This window comes from Vidua chalybeata, chromosome 12 (assembly GCF_026979565.1).
Source record: "Vidua chalybeata isolate OUT-0048 chromosome 12, bVidCha1 merged haplotype, whole genome shotgun sequence".
Taxonomy (NCBI): domain Eukaryota; kingdom Metazoa; phylum Chordata; class Aves; order Passeriformes; family Viduidae; genus Vidua; species Vidua chalybeata.
In genome coordinates, this window is record NC_071541.1 from 204,432 (window position 1) to 224,918 (window position 20,487).

The 20,487-nt window shown below is 35.8% G+C and overlaps 1 protein-coding gene and 2 long non-coding RNA genes across 11 annotated transcripts in view; 1 reads left to right on the plus strand and 2 right to left on the minus strand.

The window, feature by feature from the left end:
* NR2C2 (nuclear receptor subfamily 2 group C member 2) overlaps positions 1-20,487 on the plus strand; it is a 39,543-nt gene that overhangs the window by 9,726 nt on the left and 9,330 nt on the right. For all 8 annotated transcript variants that reach the window (XM_053953434.1, XM_053953440.1, XM_053953432.1 and 5 more), the window contains 12 exons: positions 1,553-1,663; positions 2,503-2,703; positions 3,955-4,057; positions 5,076-5,255; positions 7,030-7,177; positions 8,824-8,917; positions 9,330-9,463; positions 13,309-13,486; positions 13,758-13,879; positions 14,403-14,542; positions 17,464-17,601; positions 19,137-19,242. In XM_053953434.1, the coding sequence (XP_053809409.1) occupies positions 1,553-1,663; positions 2,503-2,703; positions 3,955-4,057; positions 5,076-5,255; positions 7,030-7,177; positions 8,824-8,917; positions 9,330-9,463; positions 13,309-13,486; positions 13,758-13,879; positions 14,403-14,542; positions 17,464-17,601; positions 19,137-19,242 (1,655 nt within the window). The remainder of the gene's footprint in view (positions 1-1,552; positions 1,664-2,502; positions 2,704-3,954; positions 4,058-5,075; positions 5,256-7,029; positions 7,178-8,823; positions 8,918-9,329; positions 9,464-13,308; positions 13,487-13,757; positions 13,880-14,402; positions 14,543-17,463; positions 17,602-19,136; positions 19,243-20,487) is intronic.
* LOC128793941 (uncharacterized) lies at positions 226-3,253 on the minus strand. Its single transcript, XR_008432936.1, has 3 exons — positions 2,943-3,253; positions 1,304-1,362; positions 226-426 (listed from the first exon to the last, which is right to left on the minus strand). It is a non-coding gene; the product is annotated as an uncharacterized LOC128793941 (long non-coding RNA).
* LOC128793942 (uncharacterized) lies at positions 12,332-14,691 on the minus strand. 2 transcript variants are annotated; one of them, XR_008432938.1, is made up of 3 exons: positions 14,620-14,691; positions 14,454-14,520; positions 12,332-12,374 (listed from the first exon to the last, which is right to left on the minus strand). It is a non-coding gene; the product is annotated as an uncharacterized LOC128793942 (long non-coding RNA). The 2 variants fall into 2 exon arrangements; XR_008432937.1 differs by lacking the exon at positions 12,332-12,374 and adding an exon at positions 13,312-13,385.

A 20,487-nucleotide genomic window follows, 5' to 3' on the forward strand; every position in this document is an offset into this window, starting at 1 on the left:
GGTTCCTTATGTCTCTCTGTCTTTCTCCTTGAACAATATAGAAGAATAGACTATTCTTTTTTTCCAAGCTGCCTGCAGTACATTGTGGTGTAAGGTTTGAACATGCATCAATAAAAGGCTAAGGATTGAACAACTGAACAGCTGTAAAACAACTGAACAACTGTAAAACAGTTTTAAAAGACCACCTTGCTCTAATTTAGATCTTTTAAAGGGCGCATAGCTTTGTTAATAATTTGGCATGGAAGACAAGAAGATCATCAATTAAATGTGTCCTCTAAGAGTCTGGATTTTTGGGGGTCTTTTTCCTCTCCTAGTTATCTTGATTTCTGCAGCTGAAAACTTTGAATCATCCAATAATTAGAAGACGCCTCTTATTTCTACATCTCTCCTGTCTGTTTTCTTCATTTAGCGTGCAACTTTTGTGACCTGTGTATTAAAGATAATTGGAGATTGTATGTTTAATTTAGATTACACTTTTACAGCATGTGGAACTACTTATGGTACAGGCAATAGGGGAGTAAATAGTATGATTTCATTAAGTCTTGTGTATTTTAATACCTCTGCTTCTCCAAAGAGACTGTAGTCCATGTTCCTTGCTATCTAAACTGTTTTTCTTAATGTCATAAATTAACTTTTCTGTATGTTAAACAAAGATTTTTCAAAGCAAGCTAAAGTTGAAACTGCCCTGTTGTCCAACTGTGGAAATTTAGATAGAATTCCAAGATTGTTTAGAAGAGGATTTGATAAAAACAACTTGTGACCATCCTGGTTTTGGACATGTTACTCCAGATAACAGGTTCACAGAATAGTTTGGGTTGGATGAGACCTTCAAGATTGTCTAATCCACCTTCCTCTATCCCCGGGCGCCCCAAGCCCTATCCAGTCCAGCCTTGGACACTTCCAGGGATCCAGGGGCAGCCACAGCTTCTGTGGGCACCCTGGGCAGTGAGGGTAGAAATTCTTCCCAATATCCAATCTAAAGGTTATCATCCATGTTTAATTCAACATTTAACATTTTTTCTCTGAAAACAGCTTTGCAGGGGGTGTTTTTCAGGCTAAGTATTCAGAATTAAATTTGCATTATAGTTTGGTAGTCTAGAAAGATATGGACTAGGACAAGAAACAACAGTATTGAGAAGCAGTGTGAAAGTTAATCTGTCATTCATAAGTATTTTGAAATTATTAAAAGGGGAACTCCTTAACATTTTACTTACAGAAGCAAAAAATGAGACAAGTGTATAATCAAAAGTTTAAAAAAAGTATTTCTGCATTTCAGTAAGCTAAAGGATCATACAGTACTTACCCAGTAATTCATTTGAGCAGAGTGGTGGTGGTAGTGGTGGTTTGGTTTTGTCAGGTTCACTCCATTTCCAGAAAAAGAAAATACTCTGATAATTCATTGAAAGCCAATCCAAGGTGGTTAAATGACTGTAACCTTTCCAGTAAATTTAGATTTTAAACTATAGGGCTATCTGATCTTTTATAAATATAGGTATTTTTTAAAGTGTTCAATACCTTAACACTGAATTAAAATTCTGTATGTTATTTACAGGTGCCGACTGTTCAGACTTCGCTACCTGAATCTCCAGTGATGACCAGCCCTTCCCAGCGTATCCAGATAATTTCCACAGACTCTTCTGTAGCTTCACCACAACGCATTCAGGTAAAAATCCATTAATTAACCAACTATCATATATTTTCTTTTTTTCTTCTCCTCCTACTTAGCTTTATACGAAAGCATGCTAAAGACTGTGTAATACTTCCTTTAATTCTTGTGAGATCAGGTAATTTTTAGTGAAAATTAGAATTCTTTTTCCCTCAGTATTGATGCTGACTAGATGGCTGTATATAATAGTTAGCCAGTGAGGAGTATTAACACAGGTTAAACCTTGCCTACACAAACAAATTTCCTGAGCCCTGGCCACAGCAAAGGGTGAGATATTGCCAATAGAAATCTGAGATTGTCTCCACTTCCCACTTATTTAGGAGACAGTAGGAGATTAATCTATTTAGCACAAAGTTGGCCTTCAGGAATGCTGCACAGTGGGACTTTGTTACTGGTAGACAATAAAAAACTGTCATTAATGTATCAGAATGTATTCAATGGCAAATTATATAGGATTTACTAAATTTTAATGAAATACTAGTGCAAATTGATACGGTTACTCTACCAGGCAAAATAGAGATCATGCTACCAGATAACTGTATCGGAAATAGAAACCTTCCATCATAAGGGAATCTTGAGAATCAGAATGTGAAACAATAAGGCTGCCTGATTCCATCTTTTGTTGATAACTTTAGGGAGTAACATCTTACATAAAATATGTAGGTAAAAAATGCATTGGTAAATGTTAACTGGGGAACATCTCCTTAGTGCCATTTATAAAGAAAAAATTTGAGATAGCTTCTTTGTAATTTTTCACTGATACAATTCTGAGATGGAATGAAAGATTTTAAAACATAAAATGTACTGTGGTCACTAATTTCTTCAATGTTTTACAGATTGTGACAGATCAGCAAACAGGACAGAAAATTCAAATAGTGACAGCAGTGGATTCAGCTGTGTCTCCAAAGCAACAGTTCATTTTAGCTAGTCCAGATGGAAGTGGTGCAGGAAAGGTGATCTTGGCAGCACCTGAGACATCTAATGCCAAGCAGCTTATCTTTACCACCACAGACAACATTGTGCCAGGCAGAATTCAGGTAAATACAGTAGTATTTAGATAAACCATGGAATTTTGTTGTGTGTGTGGTTTTGTTTGTTTGTTTGTTTGTTTGTTTGTTTTTGGGTTTTTGTTGTTGTTGTTGTTTTTGTTTTGTTTCTTTCTAAATTAAGTCTAAATTGCTTTAAGACCATTTGCAGTAGTTTTCTCATGACATGGATCAGACATATTAATTTTAGGCTTCATTTTTCAATCATAAATCCTTCAGTCTTCACCTACCTCATGTATTCCATTGCACTTATCATCCCTCGTTGTGTGTTCTCGTTCAGGTTCCAAAGACATACGGGAATCTTTAAGATAGTGCTTGTGAGAAGTGCCAGGATTTCTCAGTCTAAGATTCACTGATATGCAGAGATACAACTCACCTGAGCAAATCTACATGAGTTCGTACTTTATATTCAGTATCAAGACATTGCAATAAAGCTCTGTTATGTTATTATTTATGTGGGTCTTGAGCATAATATACATGAACAGAAGTTTTGCAAAGCCAATGATGTAACAATAATCTACATCTCATGAAATTTCAGATTTTTTCCTAGCATTCTTAAAAAAAAGAATAAAACAAATGAGAAAGTGCGTGGTGTCTCTTGTTACTGTTACAATAGAGAATATTTTACAGGAAGAAGAGTAACTTTTACATAAATATTTTTTAAATGTTATTAAACATCTTCTAAAATTAATTTTTCCATGCTAAATAGGATATCCGACATTATAGAGGGGTTGGGTTTTTAAATTTTTCTTGGTTAAATAGAATGTTCAGAACAGAAGTTTTGGGATCCAAGGCCTTTGGAAGCTAAACTGTTTCTATGGTAGATCTGAGCTCCAGGCTATCCCTTCTGAACCATACATCCCTAATAGCTAGAGAAGAGATAGATGGGAACAGCATCTAAAAGCCAACTGTCTTAGGCTAAAATATAGCAGCTGCTTGAGAGTATTTGCAAGAAGGGAAAAATACTGTTGATTGCACAAGTGAGGAAACATTTGTAATAAACAAAGCTAGCAGTTTTATTTGTAATTTGTTTTGATATGACTGTTTCAAAAGTCTCACTATTGTCAATAAGAACTCTCATTAAATTGCATTTTACACTACTTAATTTCATTCCACATGCCATACTTATTCATAAATTCAGTCCTCTCTTCCTAGCTGATACACCAATCTTGTTCTATAGGCAAGACTTCTTACCTTTATATCTGGCTAATTACATCTTTTTATTCCGGAATTTTGCTTTAGATAGTGACAGACTCTGCTTCAGTGGAACGTCTACTAGGAAAAACTGATGTTCAGCGGCCCCAGGTAGTAGAATATTGTGTAGTCTGTGGTGATAAAGCATCAGGTAAGGAAGCCTACGAAGTGGTGTTGAAGAAACTTGCTTGAAAAGATGACTGGGATGAAGAGATTATTTTTCATGTGCTTTAACTGATTTTAGTTATGCTCATGGCAAAAGCAATTGTGTTTTTAAATGGAAAAATATATTCTGTATGTATACACAAAAAATAGCTAAACTCTGCTTGGAAGAATATTAGGTTTTCTCCTTGACCATATGATAAATTGGCTTAAATAGAAAATAATGATTAAATTGCTTCTGGTAATTGAAAAAGACTGTTTGAAGCATGTAGTCAAGTTCCCCACAGTGATACGCAACCATCAAATAAACATGTCACCTAAAAATGCTTCTTAGTGCTCTCTAAGGAACTTAACACTTCCTGGTAGATTTTGTTCTTCTACTATCACGAAACAAGGCAAGCAGAGATTATGTGAATCCTCAGTGCTTCAGATTCATGCAGTAACAAGGAGTCTTAAGATAAAATTTTTATATTAGTTAATTTTTATATTAGTTCTGTGCTTTCATCCTAGAGAGAAGACACCCTTCTGTCTTTTTTTCTCACTTTCTTTTACTTCGTCAAGTGTTTATGAAATTAAAACAATACTAGAATTAATATGGACAGAAAATTTAAATTAAGATTGCATTTTAAATTCTGCTGTAAAATTACTTGTTTTCTGAAATTAATTGAGCTCTTAACTGATATAGTCTCTAAATGTATCCTATAGTCTGTAACAGCAGATAGAATTGTATTTGTACTTACACAGACTGGGAACTACACCTTCATCAACCACACATTCAGAAATAGCCTGAGCCTTCCTCTCTTCTCTCCACTCTCTCACCAAAACCCCTGACAATAGGTAAACCAGAAATATCTTGTGAGACTGTAGTAATTCTTTCATTGTCCGGAATGCTGGCACAAATCCAAAACAAATTTAAAGGGTGACTTACAGTGTTTTACTTGGTTAAAATGAATATTTCTATGCTAAAATATAAGTAATTTCCAACTCATAATATATATGTTTCCTAGGTCGTCACTATGGTGCTGTCAGTTGTGAGGGATGCAAAGGTTTCTTTAAAAGGAGTGTAAGGAAGAATTTGACCTACAGTTGTCGTAGCAACCAGGACTGTATCATCAATAAACACCATCGGAATCGATGCCAGTTTTGTAGGCTTAAGAAATGTCTAGAGATGGGCATGAAAATGGAATGTGAGTGTTAAGTACTCAATGTGATATTGTGCCTGCCAAATAACAATTATGTGGACTACCACTGGTTAGTGTGTTCTCTCTGTTTTTGTATATGTTGCTTGAAGGAAACAATGTTTTGGGAGCATCTAGTGCACCTTTCTTTCATCACCGTTTTATGTCTGAGGTGCAGTAGTGGTTTGTTTCAGAGACCACGTCTCCGAGTACTGTTGTCTTTGAGGAGCCCAGTTACAGCCTCACTTACAATGCTTGTTCCAAACACAGTGTATGTTTATAATAGAAAATATTTTGACATGGATTGACATGAATCTGAGTCTAATATTCTGTTTTGAGAATCTGCTTTCCTTCTAGTTTATTTTTGCAGTTTTTTCAGACAGTGATAGAAAATAGTTAGTCTTTTTTTCCCCCTCTTTTTAAATTTTTATGTTAATTTGGTAATTTATGGGCAGTGTTTCATGAGGCATTGTATAAACTGCCATATGTTTTAAAATATGTTTTCATGTTTGTATGTAGTATTTCATACATTTGCAGTGCTAGCAGCGAAACACTTGTTTCAATATATTTTTGTTTTCAGTTTATGTCACCTGTTCTTCAATTTAACACTATGTGAAACAATTACAAGGTTGTTTTATGATCTGATCTAAGCAGGGTAAGTTCCAGCCACTGAGCTCAAGGGAGGCAGAACATCAAGCTGTAAATAGGAACATAATTGTTGTATTTGCACTCTGAAACTCCAGACCTGTTGTGATGATTCTACTGCTTTACACACAATGTGCTGAATATAAGATGAGACTTTTGTACAGGAAAAACTGCTGCAGTTCCAGAAAATAAACCTTTCTTATTCCAATATGATTAGGGTATATGTTTATTGACTTCACTGGCTTTGGGTCCAGCCTCTGATTAATTTCTATGTATTCACCAAGCCAGTAAATTTGATATGCCCAATATCAAATTTGGCATAGCAAGCCAAATGAAGCCCCTAAATTTTGCTAATAGTAACAACAGTACCAAAAATAAAATGAGGAACTAAGTAACTCTTGGTGGTTATGAGGATAACTTTCTGTAATATGTTTAATAATAGTATTTTAATATTATAAAGATGCACTTTTCACTTTCTTTAAAAGCTACAAAGTAACTGCTTCTTGCTATTTTTTATTTAAAAATTTGCTACACTTGTTCAGTACTTCAGTGACTGAACTTAGTTTCAATTCTCAAATATAAATGTAGATTATGAAAGAGTTAATTTTGGAACACTCTTCCCTAACTGGGAGGAATTAATGGCTCTGAGTGAAGTGTATGTCATGCATGTAGTATTCTCTCAAGGAATTAACCTGCATCTCTCAGGTAACTTGCCTCTCTTGACTTTTTCAGGGTTCCTTCTGGGTTTGCATTGTTTTATGTCATCCAGAAGAGGAATGTGCCTAACATTTAGATATAGCTGTGCCTGTAAAAAAAAAAAATGTAAACAAATTGAAAACACAATCTGTAGAATCTTCCATCTTATCAAATGCCAAATAAAAGAGCAATATTTTATTCCAGATCAGCAAAACTTGAAGCAAAAGATCAATCTGTGACTTTCTTAGTTAAAAGTATATATAAAAATACACATACTCACAGATACAGTAGCATAGGAGCCTGCATTTCTTCACTCTTGGTATTAAATTTCCAGTTTTGAACTGAGCCGGTACACTATCATAACTGCAGGAATTTTACTTAGTTTTGTATTTTTCATTTTAATTATTTCCTTTCAAGTCGGTGTGTTTCTATCTTTATGTAGCGGTTCAAAGTGAAAGAAAGCCTTTTGATGTGCAACGTGAAAAACCAACCAACTGTGCAGCTTCTACTGAAAAAATCTATATAAGAAAAGATCTTCGAAGCCCTCTAATAGCAACTCCGACATTTGTGGCAGATAAAGATGGGACACGGTGAGTACTTCAGTTCCACGGATCTTCTTTCACGTTATTTGTGCGTATTACTTTTCAGTCACACCTTATATTCCTTGTCCCCTCTGCTCTCAGAGGGAACAGAAAAGAACTCTAATGCACACATCATCTGTTTCCATTACCAAGGCCAATGTAGGTTCTGCTTCTCATGAAAGTTTTTATGTCTGCATACAGGTACGTGGTTTTCAGTTCAGAACTGTCTCTTGTCCAGCCAGAGAGCTGGTCAGAGCAATGCAGAGCAAGTGAATGATACTCAAGCAGAAAGCATGTAGGCTAATACTGTGATACATTTGAGTTAGCACTTCTCTGAAATCAGATCTGCAAATGGCAGACTAAGGCTTCCTTCTCCTAAAGACACTAGTTAGGGAGACTCAGTGACTGCTGATTCAAATCCCAAGAGACTGGTTTCAACAACAGCAAAACAGCAGCTTCCTTTTAGTATATGGTGGATACTCCAAGGTGGTTCCTGCACTCTCAGATGTCTCCTTAGGCAATGGGTGGGAAAATGCACATCATTACAAACAAAGGCAAGATTTCTTTTCTTTTCTGAATAGAACAAAAAAAGTCTAGGTTAAATATGACATTTTTATACCTGTAGTTTATGAATGGTTGAGAACTACGTAAAAATTGGATTTTATTATTCAGTTTTCATATGGGGGAAGTGTGTGTGTTTAATTTTTCATATACATATTCCTTGTTGAACAAATGACACTGCAGTTGGAAGTTTGGGCTGCAGGTTTCTTGGAGAATTGTTTTTCAGTGTTCTTGTTTGAAAGAAGTACTCACACAGACATTTGCTTCTTAAAAATTTCCTTGAGCTACAGATCCATTACAGACCTATAAACACTACTATAGTCATGAAGAACCACTCTGTTATTTATGTAGGATTCAGATTTGCATAACGCACGATAATTTGCTGCCTGTGCTTGTTCACAATGATAGCTGTTAGTGTCAGACCCCTTGTACTGTAATGTCCTGCAGCCTTGCACCTGTGTTGTGTGCATTGGTATTGTCTTATGGATACTTGGAGCATCACATAAGTAGCAAGTAAACTTCTTGCTGACTGCAAACACTTTCCACTGTCTCCCTAAATTAGATACAGGAGAGGGGAAGGACATTGTTCACAAAGCAGCAAAAGTAAAGGCAGCAGAGATTTTATGCAGGGTTTGATTACAGGACTGTTTCTGACTATGTTTTGGAATGTAAAAAATATTTAAATGACTTTTATTCAGTGCTGGCCATTATGTTGCTTGGAATACAGAGTGATGCCTTCCTTCAAAGTCTAATATAAAACTAGAGCTACTAGGTGACTTCTGAGAGCATGAGATGACAACAGCTTTCCTTAAGGCAGACTAACCCAGAACAAAAAGCAAATTAGAAGATACGCATTTGGGAAGTTGCCAATGTTTTGCACTGGAAATTATAAGATCTTTCAGTATTTCTGTCTTTCCAGCTACTTTTTGGGAACTGTATCAGAGAGACTTAAGTCCTGTTAAATAAATTGTAAGCTTCACTAAATTGTTTATTTAAAAACTGGTAATTCCTTTTATGCTCTCATAAGTTGTTACACATTCTTCTGATTAATGGAAAATACTATTGACCATCAGATGCCTTACGCTTTTGAACAGGTCAGCCGGTCTTCTTGATCCGGGAATGCTTGTGAATATTCAGCAGCCTTTGATCAGGGATGATGGTACAGTCCTCCTGGCTGCTGATTCCAAGGTATTACTGGCTCACTTCAGCTCTGAGATATCAATTTGTTCAGATTACTTTATCTATTGCACATAGTCTCAAATAGTTGCCCTTGAGAAGATAAGGTTGTGATAAGTGTGAAGAACCGTATGAATGGATGCAATAAATTGATCAATAGGATTGTGGTTTCTTTTGGCAAGCACATTTCTGCAAAAGGTCAGACACAGGTAGTTCTCAATATGATGTCTCATCTGGGACTAGGATTGATAATTAGAATAGAATTTAAAGATAATTGAGAGCCATTGTTCTTCCTGGGATTCAGGAAGAAGGAAAAGGTGCATGGGGAAAAAGAACAAAAAGATTTGAAAATGGGGGAGAAATTATATATTATATGTTAAATTAACTACAATTTCGATTTACTAATACAGTGTTTCCTTTTTAGGCTGAAACAAGCCAGGGTGCCTTAGGAACACTAGCAAATGTTGTAACATCTCTTGCTAATCTCAGTGAGTCACTAAATAATGGAGATACTTCTGAAGTTCAACAAGAAGAGCAATCTGCAAGTGAGATTACCAGGTATGCATTTATATTTACACCTTATTTAGTAATTTGTGTTCTATGTGGTGTACCCTTGCACTCATTCATTAAAAGAATTTGGCATTGTTACAGCTGACACAGTATAGATTGCTAGATTGCCCCTACTTTGAAACTGTTTAAAACAGTTCTTTAGAAATCAGTTTTGGCTCTTGCCCTCTTGTAAAGAACTGTGTCCATTGTTACAAATATAGTGTTCTAAAACTAGAGCACATTTGGTTCTCAGAAAAATAATAAATTACTAGTTTATGACCTTGAAAGACTCTGAGAATAGCAACATTTTAGTGCCATTTTATTTCACAGGTGTGTTTTATGTAAGCTTCTCCTTTGCAATGCTTGTGCCCTAAGCCCTGCTCTTTGGCAGTCCGCATTACTGCGGATTTATTTTTGAGATTGTGCTGCCATAAAATCTCCTGGTAATGTAGATTTAGAAAGAGTTTGAAGTCTTTCCTTTCTTAATGAAAAACATATGAAAAAGGACCATGGAATATTAAAATTTCCAGCACAGCTTGAGATTTGCAAGGCTGGGATATTTTTGTTGGATGGTTTTGGTTGTGTCTTTTGGCGGGGAGGCAGGTTGGTTGAATTTAGCAGTATAGGTTAATAAGATAAAATACTTGGACTCAGAACTGTTCACTGTTTCTCAAAAATAAGATTTTTAGGAGCAGCATAACTGTTGGAATCCTGGATGCTGAGAATTTGAAACTTTCTGTGCTTAAAGGCACAGACCTCCAAGAGAACCCTGCATTTGATCAGAGGTCATGGAACAGGCTTTTAAAATTGATTAATAGCACTGGGATTATGGGTGTGTAGTTGGTTAGAAGTGTGTAATATCACAGGGTGGAAAATTTAGAGTTTGGGATTTTAGAATATAGAAATACATATGAAGCAAGATGGAGGTTGTAGGGTGGAGACAGGTTGTTCTTTACCTTCTTCCTTCTTCTTTATGGGTTTGGGTGATGTTTTGTGATTGGACAGAAAGGTTCGCATTGCGGGCTTTGGGGGATCAGTTACTGGGTTAAAAGGGAAAATAATTTAGGTGTCCTTTCTTAATTGGATAGTTTCGTTTTAAAAGACCTTGTAACAAGAGTTAGCCATTTTGTGCCTTGCTAATGAAAAAGCTGCCAAACTCATGGTTGTGAGACTGTAATATAGATAAGAAATAATAAACACCCGAGTTCAAACATGAAATACCGTCTCAAGTGCCTTCAATCCCGACCCTGAGAAACTGATACTTAACTGTCGTGATTTAGGAATGGTATTCTCCAATTTAATGTTCATACTTAAACTTGCTCCCCCCTCTGTCTCTAGTCAGAGGCACAAAAGACAGAGATCACAGGTTGAAATAGGAACAGCAATCAGACTAGCAAACAAACAGTAACAGCAAAATGAAACAGTAATTGCAACAACATTAATAACAAAAGGTAAAAGAAAAATGATTTACACAGAAAAGCCCCAACAATAAACAAATACCAGACCAGTCTGCCCACTACACCAGCTGGAAAACACCTTGCTGAGGGGAGAGAGAGAGCACGAGAGAGAGAGAAGGACATTAATTAATGTCCATCTGTGCTGGCTGGGTTAAAAGGAAGTATAATGGATAGTTCCACACATGAGAAAAACAAGATACTGTACCCAGGGAAGGAAAATGCTCCTTTATTTCTATTAATTAAGGCTCTTAAGTCTTTCATTTGAAATCTTCAAGTGAAGTGAATTAATAGTTTAAAATACTTGACACTGCAAAGTCAGCTTATGTCAACCTCTTACTCCTTCTTTAAAGCAGAAAAAAAATTTATAAAAATACCTCTCCCAAAAAAACATCTTGACAAAAAAATGGCAAAGAAGCACTATACCATAATACTGTCCACTGCTATGAAATTGGAACACAAAATTCTTCTTTACATTTAAGCTCTGTTAATCCGAATAAAATTTACAGTGATCTATTTGGGTAATGATCCAACAACAGCTTGAGTATAAAGAAGACCAGGGACCAGTCTCTCTTGTGTTACTGTCATAAGGCTTTTAAGGCTCTATGTATACTGGGAGATCACACCGCCTGTTGCGGTGTGATTTCATGGTTCCCCCGAACCCTGGTTCTGCCCCCTGAAGTTGTCTTTCCAGGTGTGTCAATCACTCTTCCTTTCCCCACCCTGACCCCTGCTGAACACTGTCACTCCTGGCATTCCAGAAGTCGAGTGATTGGGCAGATTCAAAAGATGCCCTCTGCCCCCGGGGGGGCATTGGGCCATCCAGGTATCCTTTGTCCCTTGAGACTCCTCTCCTGTACCTGGTTGGTGGGCTCCCTATCCCTTCCCCTCCTCCCCTCCCCCAGGTAAAAGAGAGGGGAATCCGGGCAGTTCTGATGGAGCAGTGACCAGATTCAGAAGTCTGCAGGGGAGTTCCGCTTGGAGCTGTTGCTACAATCAGAGGCCTGCGGGCCAGAATAAAAACTCTGGATTAAACCCTCCATCCGAACCGACTCCTTTCCTTCACCATCGCCTTAAAGGATTCTCCGACAGCGGGAAACCCGAGGAGCGGACCCTCTGCGAGAGGAAGCTCCATCCCGCTGCCACCTGAGTCCGGCACGTCTGGGCTTGTCTCCATGTGCCCAGCTGTGACATCCAGTTAGCCAAAGGTGTCTCTGGGGTGGAAACCCACAGTTGCCGCCATTTGGTCCAGCAGCAGGGACCCAGGGACTGGACAAGCCAGGGCACATCCCGTTCTCTATATTGGAGCCACCGGATTTCATCTTAAGGGAAAGAAAATTCAGGCATATTGTCTAGAAGAAAACCATACTGTTCTCCACTGTTCCAAAAAGCTGGAGATCAAGGATGGGGACAAGGACAGGAACTTTATTCTTCAGAATACATCTGGTCTGTAATCCTCACTGAATCTGTGAGAAGGGGGAATAGTGAATACTAAGTGCAAGAGGACTGTTGAGGTTATGCCCAGCAGACAACTAAGCCTCACACAGCTGCTTCCTCAGTCTAGTGGGACTGGGGATAGAATCATAAGAGCAAAAGTGAGAAAACTTGTGGGTTGAGATAAAGACAGTTTATTAGGTGATGCAAAAGCCCCATGCACAAGCAAAGTAAAGGAATTCATTCACTACCTTCCATGGGCAGTCAGGTGTTCAGCCACCTCCAGGACAGCAGGGCTCTAGCATGTGTAACAGTTTCTTCCAAAGACAAATGCTATCACTCCAAAGATCCCCCCCACTTCCTCTTTCTTCTCCCTTCTTTATATAAGTGTGATATCACAAAGTATGGAAAAAGCCTTGTATCAGCTGGGGTCAGCTGTCCTGGATGTGTCACCTCCAAACTTCATATGAACACCCAGCTTCCTCAGTGAAGGGAGGACAAGAAGCCAAAAAGGCCTTTACACTCTGCAAGCACTGCTGTGCATAACAAAAACATCTCTATATTATCAACATTGTTTTCAGTACAAATCCAAAATATAGCCCCATACCAGCTACAGTGAAGAAAATGAGTTCTATCCCAGGCACAACCAGTGCAGCAGAAGACCCCTTTACTAGTACAAATACTAGGATAAAACTATCAGAGCAGGATTTACAGTATGAAATCCTTCCCTTACAGGGGAGATCTTTTACCAGCAATATGTGGGCACATCTATGTTTTATTAATGCCCAAAGAATACAGAGGGACCAAATTGCAATGAAAAGTCTGACCGTGTGTCATCCTAAAGATTTCTGGTGTATGTTGACTCTAAGTGGAAATATTTTATGGCATTTAATTTGAGCACTATGAATTTTTTAAGATCTAAGGAAACAGTTTTTCATTGTTTACTTTTTTTTTTTTATTTTTTAGGGCATTTGATACTTTGGCTAAAGCACTTAATACTACAGATGGTACAACAGCCCATAACTTGGCAGATGGGATGGATCCTACAGGAGGAGGGAATATTCATGTAATCAGTAGAGATCAATCAACACCAATTATTGAAGTGGAAGGTCCCCTACTTACAGATACACATGTCACATTTAAGGTATGTGCTTCTTTAAATGTCCTACTAAATAAACTAATGCTTAAGATGTATGAGCTCCTACATAATTTCTTGTCTTGTATTCTCAATTTGCATTCCTTGCCAGTAGTAATGAGTTATTTAGTACAATTTTTCTTTGACAACTTCTTGTCACACTGTTGATTGTGATGGACTATGAGAGTAGTATGAATGTTTTTGCCAATTATTTCACTGATGATAAAAACTGGTTTATGTCTGAATTATATATGTTGTACTGTACTTTTATTTTTTGCAGCTGACAATGCCCAGTCCGATGCCAGAGTACCTTAATGTACACTACATCTGTGAGTCAGCATCACGACTCCTTTTCCTCTCTATGCACTGGGCTAGGTCCATACCTGCGTTTCAAGCTCTCGGGTAAATGGACATACTCCATTTGAATGGTTTGCTTCTGAATGAATTTAAGCACAGATCTGAATGCTTCCCAGCTGTTTTGAACTTTTTAGTTACGATATTGTTTAATTTTTAATTAATATTTTAAAATATGTGAAGATTGTGCAATATTCCCTGTTTTGAAGAATAAAATAGAAGATGGCAGAGGGGAGGGTAACTACAATATCTGATGTTACTGTGGTTACAGAAACTAAAGCCAAATCAAAAACAAACATTAATTTGTAGAAATTAAATGCTTGCTTTTGATACCTTACTAAAGAATTGATGAGCACCATTTCACAGATAACCCAAAATGGTTTCCCATAGTCTATGATTTCTTTTTGCTTCTTGAAATACTTGTAATATACTAATATATGCCTGTTACCAAAATGTTTTGCAGTAGATTAATCCTTACTATGAATTGTTATACATAACATAATTATACATAGGGCAATACCAAGCTGATATGCAAACTACCTAGCGTTGTTTGATTTTCTGCTGTTTATAGGCAGGACTGTAATACGAGCCTTGTGCGTGCCTGCTGGAATGAACTGTTTACCTTAGGCCTGGCACAGTGTGCACAAGTGATGAGTCTGTCGACTATCCTGGGAGCGATTGTCAACCACCTCCAGAACAGCATACAAGAAGGTATGTTACCAGTACTAGTTACCAGTACTAGTTACCAGTATGTTAACAGTGCTAACAATACCGGGACGTTTGGATACCATTGCTCACAAGGTGTTTCCCCATCATTGACAGAATTGTTCACCAGGAACCAGGAGAAGGTGAAGCTTTCTCTTGCATAACTATCTTTCCCTTGGTGATCTACGGCTTTGTTGCACTGATGTCACAGAGATATCTGTGGGATAGAAGGGTCTTTAGAGGCAAGGGGGGTCTTCTATGCCTGACTGATATTACAGAGAAAGACAGTACATCCTAAAATACTCTTTGGATGTGCTCAGAGAATTTTCTTCCCATCCAGATGTATGCATTTTCCTCTTAAAATAATGATATCCTCTTCAAACCACACCAGACTTTTTCCTTCCGGAACTTTCCTTCTTCTCTTTGCAGTGTAAAAACACAGTGTTTGCCAATTATCACAACAAGCATATTCTTGCATGTGTAATGGTTTTGGATACTACTGTAATGCAATAATGATTAATGTATTTTGAAGTGCCCTTGAAGCATTAAGCAACCTAATTTCTTGACATTCTTAACAAGATGTGTGTAATTTTATGTTATAATTCAATGTTGGTCTGTTGATAATGATGATTGTATCTAGAATGGATGAAAATCTGTTATATTTGCCTTTTTTCCATTCTTTAAAGACACTTCCAATCAATAGGACTGATTATCATGAAAGTAATATTAATTTTTAAAAGGAGGAAGAAAACAATACTAGCAGTTTTAAACTCTGCAAACACAGCATAATATACGAAAACTACTTTAAATTTACATGTCTGTTAAAAGCAGTTATAGAATGCAATTTGGTACCATTTTAAAATATTTTTAATGGTGTCATTATTGTGCACACAGCAAAAATTAGAAAATAGGTTTTTACTGAGAAGAGTAAAACAGATGTATTTTTCTATAGCTGAAGGATATTAAATATTTTTCCAGCTATCTTCTTTGTATATTTTATAGTTCCACAATCAAGTTTTAATCTACTTTATTCGCTTCATCATGATAAAGTAAATTAGACTGAAATTTGATTCTTAAATGGATAGTATGCTTTAATTGCTTTCATAATGAATATAGAGTTTTTTCTTGTTTTGGTGTTTTTTTTTGTTGGTTGGTTTTGGTTTGTTTTCTCATTTAAGAGAGCCTGGACATGTACCAAAATACAACAGAGTGCTGCTCCTTTCCTGCACAGAGAGGCAAAAGTTGAAAAGATCAGTAGTGAAACCTGTGTATTGGATGTTCTATGCAAAGTTAGGCTTTTATTTTATATTTGTTTCAGAATACAGATATAAAATAAATATAGAGCTGTCTATTCCTCATTCGTTCCAAGCAGTGGAGAGGAGTAAGTGGCAGGGCTATTACAGCTATTAATATATATATTAATATATAATATACAGCTATTACAGCTGGTTTCACTTCTGTTCTTATGCATCAATATTGCAAAAAAAGAAAAAATTCTATAACCTGTACTTGCACTCATACTGCATTTTCTGAGACCAGCCAATAAAAGAGGATCATTAGTGTTATTCATCAATTCTGCAAAGTTATCATGTTATATTGTGTATTATACCTTCAAAATTCAAAACGAAGTGAAGAAATTTCAGAACTTTATTTATTTATTTATAAGTGATGAAGCTACTTAGAAACTCTGGAATTCTAGTTTGCTTTTCCTGAGTTTCTCTGGACCATATTTTCCCACTTAATACAGGAATGAAAACATTACATCTATCTTCGTCCATCTTGAGTAACTAAACATTTGTATCACAATTCATGATTTAAGAAATGTAGATTATGCTTTCATTCTTATTTCAAGACTGTGCAAAAAATGGTTCTTCCATTCATTCAATCTTCTTATTGCAGTTCCAGAAAATAGATCAAATAGTAATGAACTATGTCAAAGATTCAGTTTAAGCCACATGGTGTCTAAGCAATCCTATGCAGTATTAGCTGTATAGAGAAAAATAAGATATTCAAATTAAAATTATATTAAATACTAGCATTGGAGATTATAACTGGAATATAATTATTCTAATGCGTTTTTCAGTGAAAGGTTTTATCCCTTGTAAACTGACTTACTTCTGAAGTTTGATTATAGTAATTATATATTCAAAAATTTGTCTTAATGTATTCTGCAATGTTTTTATTCCTTGACTAGTTTGTAGATATGCAGTTCAATATAAGGATTTCTATTTACCAAAACTACCTTCCTAGTTTAGCAGCTAATACCACTCACTCGTAGTAAATCTATAAATAAAAAAACATTTTTAAATTAAAATTTTAAGATAGATTATGAACCCAATATAAGGCATGTGATCTTTCAAATGATAGAAGAATCTCCATACACACTGTGTATATGTATTTCAGTGAATTTACCCTATCAGATGGAAAAAAGACTATTTATCATAGCTAATGAAAAGTTCACTCCTAAAAGTAGAGGAGAAAGTAGCACTGTCATTACTGTTATTGCATTCACTTTTGGAAAGGCTAATTCAATAATATTTGAATTTAAAATTAGGGTTGCATGTTAGCATTTGCTTTGTGCTTCTGTTCATTCCCAGAATCACTCTAGCCATTTGTAGTATAATGCACCATAATTTCTGAATCTTTGCTCAGAACAGTACATCACTGGAAAAAGTTTGGTGTGGCAGATTATGCTATCCTGGCAAAATTACACAGAAGAGTTAACATTCTGTTTGCTAGCTCTGGGTCTGACTCGCCTTTATAAATTCACTTTGCTTTCATAATAATTCAGGCCATCCTTACATGTTAAGTGGTTCTACGACAGCAAAAGACTTGCTAATATCACTTGACTTGGTTTATAAAACTATTTGTTAATATATTAGAAATGCTTGAGCTCAGATGAAATAGTAAGCAATATCTTTTTGTAGATAAACTTTCTGGAGACAGAATAAAGCAAGTCATGGAACACATCTGGAAACTTCAGGAGTTCTGTAACAGCATGGCCAAGCTTGATATTGATGGATATGAATATGCATACCTTAAAGCTATAGTCCTTTTTAGCCCTGGTAAGGAATTTAGTAACCGTATCTTTTTAAACAATAAGCCTTAATATGTCGATTCTTTAGCATTTTTAAATGAGACTAATGTCTTGAGATGAGACTCATCTGTTAAGTTGCAGATAAAATTATTGTTTCACTATGATTATCACAATACGTGTTTTAAAATAACTTCAGAGCAACATATCCATGTTATTTACAGTTCCAATCTATCAGGTGTTTCCTGTACATCCACCCTAGAAGATTAGATTCTCAAGTTACCTTCAGCTGAGAATCTATGAGTAGTAAAACATCTGGAATGTGTACTAGAACTATCAGTGAGGTAAATGGTGAGGAGGATTATAAGAAATGTATTCTCCGAAGGACAAAAAGAAATTTGCTTCAATTTTAGTATTTTTAATATACTCATAAGAGGAATAGCTGAAATATGAGCATAAATACCTATTTTATATGAAACTTCCACAAAATCTCAAAAACTGAATGTAAACAGGCTGTCTTCCATTTGTTATGAAAAAATGACAGCAGATGGCTAAAGCAGAGTCTTTAAAGTGTTTCTGAAATACGAAAATTTACTCAAAGAAGACACTTGGGATTTTCTGGAATGATTAGGTAAGGACATTAAAGAAACTGGAAGTGGCAGTCTTTTCAGCAAAGATGGCAAATGTTTCTAGGACACACAAAGGTTAATCTAAAACTGCTGACAGGCTGAGTAAAAGGGAAAGTTTTTCTCAGAAATGCGTATTATTTATTTTAATTCAAAGGTATTTACCACTTTTTATTTAACAGAATACAAAGTAAAAGGATATATTGTTATTGGTGTGTTTGCTTGGGTTTTTTTTTTGCATTGATAACTATTTTTCTCTTTGTAATAAAACTTAATTAGAAGATACTGGTGTCCTGAAATGTTCTTTTTAATTTTTTTGGGAGATTGTCCCATTAGAGTTATGTTTATTAGGGGTTTTGTTCAAGTTGGAAAAGCAAGAAACTATCCAAACTCAAGGCAGCCCTTTCATATTTCAAGGGACAAGCAGTTTGGACACAACAGTGAAGATATTTTGGCATACTAAGAGAAGTGATATTTTGTGGGTTTGCAATTTTTTGCTCTGATCATGTGGCTGTCTGAAGAGCTGAGCCAGCTGGAACTAAAACATGAGACAGACTTAAGAAGATTAAGACATTGATCTGTCAAGAAAATAACCCTAGATACTGCTTAACCAGTCTAGTTAGAACAAATCACAGAGGTGAACATGTTTACATTTAAAACAAACAAAGTTAAAAACAAATTCTGTGTCGTTGCCTGGTACACACATACAGGCTTAATCTTTGTCCCCTTTCTTATGGATGCACACAGCTCTAGAGAGAAAAGTGAACAAGCTAAATTCTGAAGCCAGGAAGCAAATGTTCACCTTTATACAGCTAGCATGTTAAACATCACAATACCAGAGAAATATTTCATTGAAATTAAATGTGAGAGTCTTATAAATACATTTATTTCACAATGTATAGGGAAACAATCGACATACAGAAATGTTTTGTTTCTTTAGATCACCCTGGTCTGACCAGTTCAACTCAAATAGAAAAATTCCAGGAGAAGGCACAGATGGAATTGCAGGACTATGTACAAAAAACCTATCCAGAAGATACTTATAGGTATTTATTGTCTAAAGTACCCAAAGTAATGTTGTGGGCTGTAGCTAACAGAAGTACAAAATAATGTCATTGATGTTTTTGACATCTTGGGTTTGGGGTTTTTTCTGTTGATGAGAAGGAACTAAAATCTAATTCATAAAAGAAAGCAGGTTTGTTTAAAGATACATAGAAACAAGAATAGCTGTCTAGCTTCCTCCATGTAAATTAAATTTATTAGTACTTTCTTGGTTTTTGAGGGTTTTTTTTTTGAGACTCTCATAGTTGTGTTCAGAAAAGTAAACGGACTTACTTTTTTTGAAGTTTGGGGGATAACTGCTTCAACTGACTAATTCACACTGCTTTTTTTTTCAAGTTATTATTTTAAAGTCTCTTTGACAACTAAAAGGTGATTATTATCCTTGAAATGTTTTTCAAGTTTCATTTGCAGAAAAATGTTAAAACTGTCAGTTATAGCCCTTGGAAAAACAATGATTACATATAATAAGGAACAATAACCATTTCTCAAACTTCTGTTTATAAGAAATTCCCACATCCTACTTATTTTCTCCTTTGGGTTTGCTTGTTTTGTTTTGTTTTTGTTTATTTTTTTTTCTTTTGTGGTTTTTTTTTTTTGTTTTGGTTTTGTTTTGTTTTTGTGGTGTTTTTTTGTTTTGTTTTGTTTTGTTTGTTTTTTTTTTAATTTTCAAGGACTTCTCTGAAATTATCTAGCTTGGTTTTTTTTCACTTCTCAACTATTCTGTTTGTTATGTGCTAGAAGCAATTACAGTATTTTCTAGCAATCTCCATCAAAACTCAGAATTTATCAACACAATGATTCTCTGCACTATCAGGGAACTCACCTCTTTCTCCAAGATATAATAGAACATGTTCTTTTTTACTGTGAAAGGCATCCTCATGTAAAGAAGAAACCTAACCCTAACCCTATACACTTAAGCACTGTCTGAGGGTGGAGTAACTAAAAAGAAGAAAAAAAACCTGTCTGAAAAAGAGAGCTTCTCCCATCTGTTTTCTGCATTGATCTTACAGAATTAACACTGTGGTGCAATGAAAATAGGATTCTCTGCCTCAGAAATATCCTCAAATCCCATATTCTTCCATGTACAATTGAGGCCTTCTTGTTTGATTAGTGAGAGCTGAATATCTACCATAAAACTAAATATAAAATTTGTTCCATATACTTGCTTCTCATAATAGTGTCTCAGGGAAGAAAATCAGAGTTACATTCCCCAAGCAGTGTCTTGTATT